This window comes from Rhinopithecus bieti, unplaced genomic scaffold (genome assembly GCF_001698545.2).
Source record: "Rhinopithecus bieti isolate Rb0 unplaced genomic scaffold, ASM169854v2 scaffold_15296, whole genome shotgun sequence".
Taxonomy (NCBI): domain Eukaryota; kingdom Metazoa; phylum Chordata; class Mammalia; order Primates; family Cercopithecidae; genus Rhinopithecus; species Rhinopithecus bieti.
Genome location: NW_016809075.1, coordinates 3,348,674 through 3,353,843, shown reverse-complemented (window position 1 = coordinate 3,353,843; position 5,170 = coordinate 3,348,674). Strand labels below are relative to the sequence as shown.

The following is a 5,170-nucleotide window of genomic DNA, read 5'->3' as shown; positions in this document are numbered from 1 at the left end:
CGGCTTTTTTTTTTTTTTTTGAGACAGAGTCTTGCTCTGTTGCCCAGGCTGAAGTACAGTGGCATGATCTCAGCTCATGCAACCTCTGCCTCCTGGGTTCAAGCGATTCTTGTGCCCCAGACTCCCAAGTAGCTGGAATTACAGGGGTGCACCACCATGCCTGGCTACTTTTTGTATTTTTGGTAGAGACGATGTTAGCCACGCTTGTCTTGAACTCCTGACCTCAAGTCATCTGCCCATCTTGGCCTCCCAAAGTGCTGGGATTACAGGTGTGAGCCACTATGCCCAGCCAAGTTCAGTATTTTATCTTTTTCTTTCTTTTGAGACAGAGTCCTGTTCTGTCGCCCAGGCTGGAGTGCAGTGGTGTGATCTCGGCTCACTACAACCTCTGCCTCCTGGGTTCAAGCGATTCTTCTGCCTCAGTCTCCTGAGTAGCTGGGACTACAAGTGCCCGCCACCACGCCCTGCTAATTGTTTGGTACTTTTAGTAGAGACGGGGTTTCACCATATTGGTCAGGCTGATCTCGAACTCCTGACCTCAGGTGAACCACCCCCCCATGGCCTCCCAAAGTGCTAGGATTACAGGCGTGAGCCACTGCGCCTAGCCAAGTTCAGTATTTTCTAGTTAGTGTTTCCTACTCTTAATTCTTCAATTTCTTTTTGCCACCCACCTCTCCTTTTTCTTTTTTCTTTTTTTTTTCAGACAGAGTTTCACTTCACTCTTTTTGCCCAGGCTGGTGTACAATGGCACGATCTCGGCTCACCGCAACTTCTGCCTCTCAGCTTCAAGTGATTCTCCTGCCTCAGCCTCCCAATTAGCTGGGATTACAGGCATGCACCACCACGCCCAGCTAATTTTGTATTTTTAGTAGAGACGGGGTTTCTCCAAGCTGGTCTTGAACTCCCAACCTCAGGGGATCCACCCTCCTAGGCCTCCCAAAGTGCTGGGATTACAGGTGTGAGCCATGACATCTGGCCTCTTTTTTCTTTTTCTTTTCTTTTCTTTTTTAAGAGATGGGGTATTGCTATGTTGCCTAGGCTGGACTCAAACTCCTAGGCTTAAGCAATCTTCTGCCTCACTCTCCAGAGTAGGTGGAACTACAAGCATGAGACACAGCATCTTCCTGTCTTTTCGGCCCCTTTAACCCCATCTTTGTCCCTCTGCCCCACCCCTACAGGTTTTGTTGTTGTTGTTGTTTTGGTTTTTTTTTTTTTTGAGATGGAGTCTCACACTGGGCCTGGGCTGGAGTGCAGTGGTGCGATCTCAGCTCACTGCAACCCCCTCCCGGGTTCAAGCAATCCTCCTGCATCTGCCTCCCAAGTAGCTGGGATTACAGGCACCCACCACCGCACCCAGTTAATTTTTTTGTATTTTTAGTAGAGATGGGGTTTCACTGTGTTTACCAGGCTGGTCTCAAACTCCTGACCTTGAGATCCGCCCACCTCGGCCTCCCAAAATGCTGCTGGGATTACAGGCGTGAGCCACCGTGCCCGGCCTGTTTGTTTTTTGAGACAGGGTCTTGCTGTGTCACCCAGGCTGGAGTGCAGTGGTGCAATCACAGCTCACTACAGCCTCGACCTCCCAGGCTCAAGCGATCCTCCAGCCTCAGCCTCCTCAGTAGCTGGGACTATAGGTACACTTCACAAGCCAGGCTAATTGTTGCCCAAGCTGGAGTACAATGGTACGATCTCGGCTCACTGTAACCTCTGCCTCCCAGATTCAAGAGAACTCCTGCCTCAGTCTCTCAAATAGCTGGGATTACAGGCGCATGCCACCACGCCCAGCTAATTTTTTTGTGTTTTTAGTAGAGACAGGGTTTCACCATGTTGGTCAGGCTGGTCTCGAACTCCTGACCTCAGGTGATCCACTCGTCACAGCCTCCCAAAGTGCTGGCATTACAGGTGTGAGCCAGTGAGCCCAGCTCCTTTGTCCACCTTGGTTGAATGTCAGGGGTATTTGTCTCCTACCACACTAGAAACTTCCTGCAGATAAACCCCTGAGCTGAATCTTCTTTGGGGCCCTAACACCCATCTAGGCAGGTCAGAGGACAGGCAGTGAATGTTTGCATGAGTGACAGAGGCACTGAGTATGTACCCATGTGTCATGTGTGTTTCTGCTCACCTTCCCCATGCTCGTCTGTGTACTGGAAGGCCTGGACCAGCCGCAGAGCCTCATCCACGGAGCGTCCCACAGGCAAATCATTAACAGTGATCTGGCGAAGGACACCCTTGCCATCGATGATAAATAGGCCCCTGAAGACATCAGGGTTCCCAGTGAGGAGCTGGGAGCTCCCACTGCCAGAGACAAGGAAGGGACCACCAACCGCCCGCTACTAGCCACAGGGCTGGGGGCAGAGAAGACATTGTACAGGAGTGGTTCCAGCACCACAGGAATGGGGGGTCTCCATGAGCCGGGCTGAGGGTCCCACAGTACCTGTAGGCAATGCCTTCATCTGTTTTCAGCACGCCGTAATCCTCAGACAAGCATCTGGTCACGTCAGCAAGCAGAGGGATGTTCAGGGGGCCCAAGCCTCCCTCCTTCCGGGGGGTGTTGATCCTGGGAGTAGAGAAGACAGAGTTGGGGCCTCAGGATGCCTGGTACAGCCCGGTCCTCACCCTGTGGGCCCAATGTGATAAGCCCTGGAGGCCAAAGATAAGGGGCTTTATAGTAGGCTGCTGGGAGCCTCACCCATCCCACCCTGGGTTGGGTACAAGGACTTCCCACAGATGGGAAGATTAAGCTTGAGAGGCAACGCTCCAGCTAAGTGGCTTCACATGTGCTTGTAACTTGCAGCATCACCCAGCAGAGAGCCCGTGTTAAGAGTCCCCATCCTCCTCTAGCTGTGTCATGGGGTACAGCCCTTCACTTCGGTGAACCGGAGTTTCCATCTTTATGAAATAGGGCAGCACAGCCTCCCTCCTGGGAACTAGTAGATACAGCAGATAAAGTTGCATCTGAGTTGCATCTGCAACTCTATGTGTCAGGCAACTAGCTGCCAAATGCTAATTACTGCCATCCTTAAAAACTTGGGCGGCAATATTTCCATTATTTTCAAGATGGGGAAACGCAGGTTCCAGAGATTGAGCAATGGTCACGAAGCCACACAGCTTAGACCCGAGGGTGTGAGCTTAGCTGCAATCTCCCTCTCTGGCCTCTGCTCATACCAAGCCAGGTGGGTGAACTGAGAGTCCACCGAGACGCCCAGCACTTCGCAGCCCAGCTTGCGGAAGTCCTCGGCACGGTTGCTGAACGCGATGATCTCCGTGGGGCACACAAAAGTGAAGTCCAGAGGGTAGAAAAAGAGGACTACGTACTTCCCTGGGGAGGAGGGACAAAGAAGAGTTAGGGCCCAGCCTCTCTCATGCACGGCCCCGCTTCTGCTTCTACCTGGGTCCGCTCCGGGCTGCGCTCACCTTTGTAGTCCGACAGCTTCACCTCTTTGAAGGCGCCGTCAACCACTGCTGTGGCCTTGAAGTCAGGGGCTGGCTTTCCGATGCGCGCGTTACCGGAGGCCATGACTGAAAGCTGAGACCTCTGTCCGGTCAGTGCGCCCGGGAAGACCCTTTGTCCTCCCACCCCAAGGTCGCGCTGCGTGCTGGGCCCTGTGACTGAGTCAGCACGGCGGAGGCGACAGCACCAACCCTCACCCTCCCAGGTACCGGGTCTACGAAGCCCGGAGGCTGCCGGAGACCCGCCCTCCTGACCAGAGCACGAGTGACCCAGCCACTGCCACTAGCACCCCACGAGCGAGTCGGCCGGAGCGCGGTGTCGCAAGCCCCAAGTCCAGAAGGAGACAGTGAGGCCCCCTTGAGCAGGGGGCGGGGAACAGGGCGATCCGGCCTGCGCTGCAAGGCTGCGGCCTCGGTTTCCCCCGCAAGGACAAAGGACGCCACTACAGCGGATGGAAAATAAAGGCGGCCAGCACTGAGGTCGGGATCCGGCCAAAGCAGCTTGAAGGGGGTCCTCCCGCCAGGTGCACTCCAGGTGTCCATACCTGCGTGGGCAAGGGCTAGACGCACGGACGATCACACGCGTGGACCCGCGTTCTCAGCGCCAAGTGAGCCCTGGGCCGCGAAGCCTTTTATGCCCGGCCCGAACCAAGGCGTGCGCTGCGCAGGGGAGGGAGCGAACGAGCGGAGCGGTCGAGTCCACTGCACCCTCAGGTGCGGGGGAGCGTGCGGCCGGGTCCATGTGCCTGCGGGTGCCGGGGGGGAGACGTGTTGCCTTCGGCCCGGACCACTGCACCGGCCGGCGGGGGTAATGCGGCCGCCGCAGACTCCGCGCACGACTCTGCCTGCGAGCGCGCTGGGTGCCGTTGGAGTCGGGGATGGCCCGGACCCCGGCAGCGCTGCTACTGGCGCCTCTGCTACTCCTGCCGCTGGCGACCCCTGCCCAGGTCTACCAGGACTATCAGTACTTTGGCCAGCAGGGCGAAGGTGACACCTGGGAGCAGCTGAGGCTGCAGCATCTAAAGGGTAACCTCAGGCGGCGGGGGTGACGATGTCCATAGGCTCCCCGTTGCCCTACTTCTGCTGGCTGCAAAGGGACCTTCTTCCGCGGGCTGCAAATCTCCACCCAGCTCTGCACTGGAGGCGTCCCCTTGGGCTGGTTACTGTTCTCTGAGGCTGGGTTTACTCTTGGATACGTTGAAATAGATACTGCTTTAAAGCAGCTCCCAGGGGAAGAGGGGGTGTGGGTAGGACATTGAAGCTGTCACTCGGGGATAGGTGCCAGGAAGGGCAGAGGCAGAGAAAGAAGGGGGCGGGCAAGATTGGGAAGTCAGAGAGGGTCCGATTGCAGAAGACCCGTGACCAGTGCAGCGAGAACGACAAGCGAAAACCCCAAATGGAAAGATTTGGGGAAAGAATGTCCAAGAAAGAGGGAATAGCAAGTGCCAAGGTGAAAAGGCCTGAAGGAGAAATGGGAAGAGGTCGGTGAGGTGTGGTAGAGTGGGTGTGGGAGGGTAGCAGGTGTCAGACCTTGGTGAGCCGCGAGTTGGGATAAGATCGGAGTTGGAGGCCTGGCACGGTGGCTCAAGCCTGTAATCCCAGCACTTTGGGAGTCCGAGATGGGCGGATCACGAGGTCAGGAGATCGAGACCATCCTGGCTAAAATGGTGAAACCCCGTCTCTACTGAAAACACAAAAAAACTAGCCGGGTGTGGTGGCG

The 5,170-nt window shown here is 56.0% G+C and overlaps 2 protein-coding genes across 3 annotated transcripts in view; one reads left to right on the top strand and one right to left on the bottom strand.

Annotated features, from left to right (window-relative positions):
* The window catches only part of PRDX2 (peroxiredoxin 2), a 5,618-nt gene extending 1,326 nt beyond the window's left edge, over positions 1 to 4,292 (bottom strand). The window contains exons 1-5 of the mRNA XM_017888418.1: positions 3,996 to 4,292; positions 3,415 to 3,526; positions 3,166 to 3,319; positions 2,435 to 2,557; positions 2,123 to 2,253 (exon numbers count right to left, since the gene is read on the bottom strand). Of these exons, the coding sequence (XP_017743907.1) occupies positions 2,123 to 2,253; positions 2,435 to 2,557; positions 3,166 to 3,319; positions 3,415 to 3,517 (511 nt within the window). The 5' untranslated portion in view covers positions 3,518 to 3,526; positions 3,996 to 4,292. The remainder of the gene's footprint in view (positions 1 to 2,122; positions 2,254 to 2,434; positions 2,558 to 3,165; positions 3,320 to 3,414; positions 3,527 to 3,995) is intronic.
* RNASEH2A (ribonuclease H2 subunit A) overlaps positions 1 to 5,170 on the top strand; it is a 38,125-nt gene that overhangs the window by 21,536 nt on the left and 11,419 nt on the right. Inside the window, exon 1 of one of the 2 annotated variants that reach the window (XM_017888415.1) lies at positions 4,309 to 4,476. The exons of the other annotated variant lie outside the window; for it this stretch is intronic. The gene's annotated coding sequence lies outside the window, so the exon portion shown is untranslated. Of the gene's footprint in view, positions 1 to 4,308; positions 4,477 to 5,170 lie in introns of those variants that run through there. 2 annotated transcript variants of the gene reach the window in all.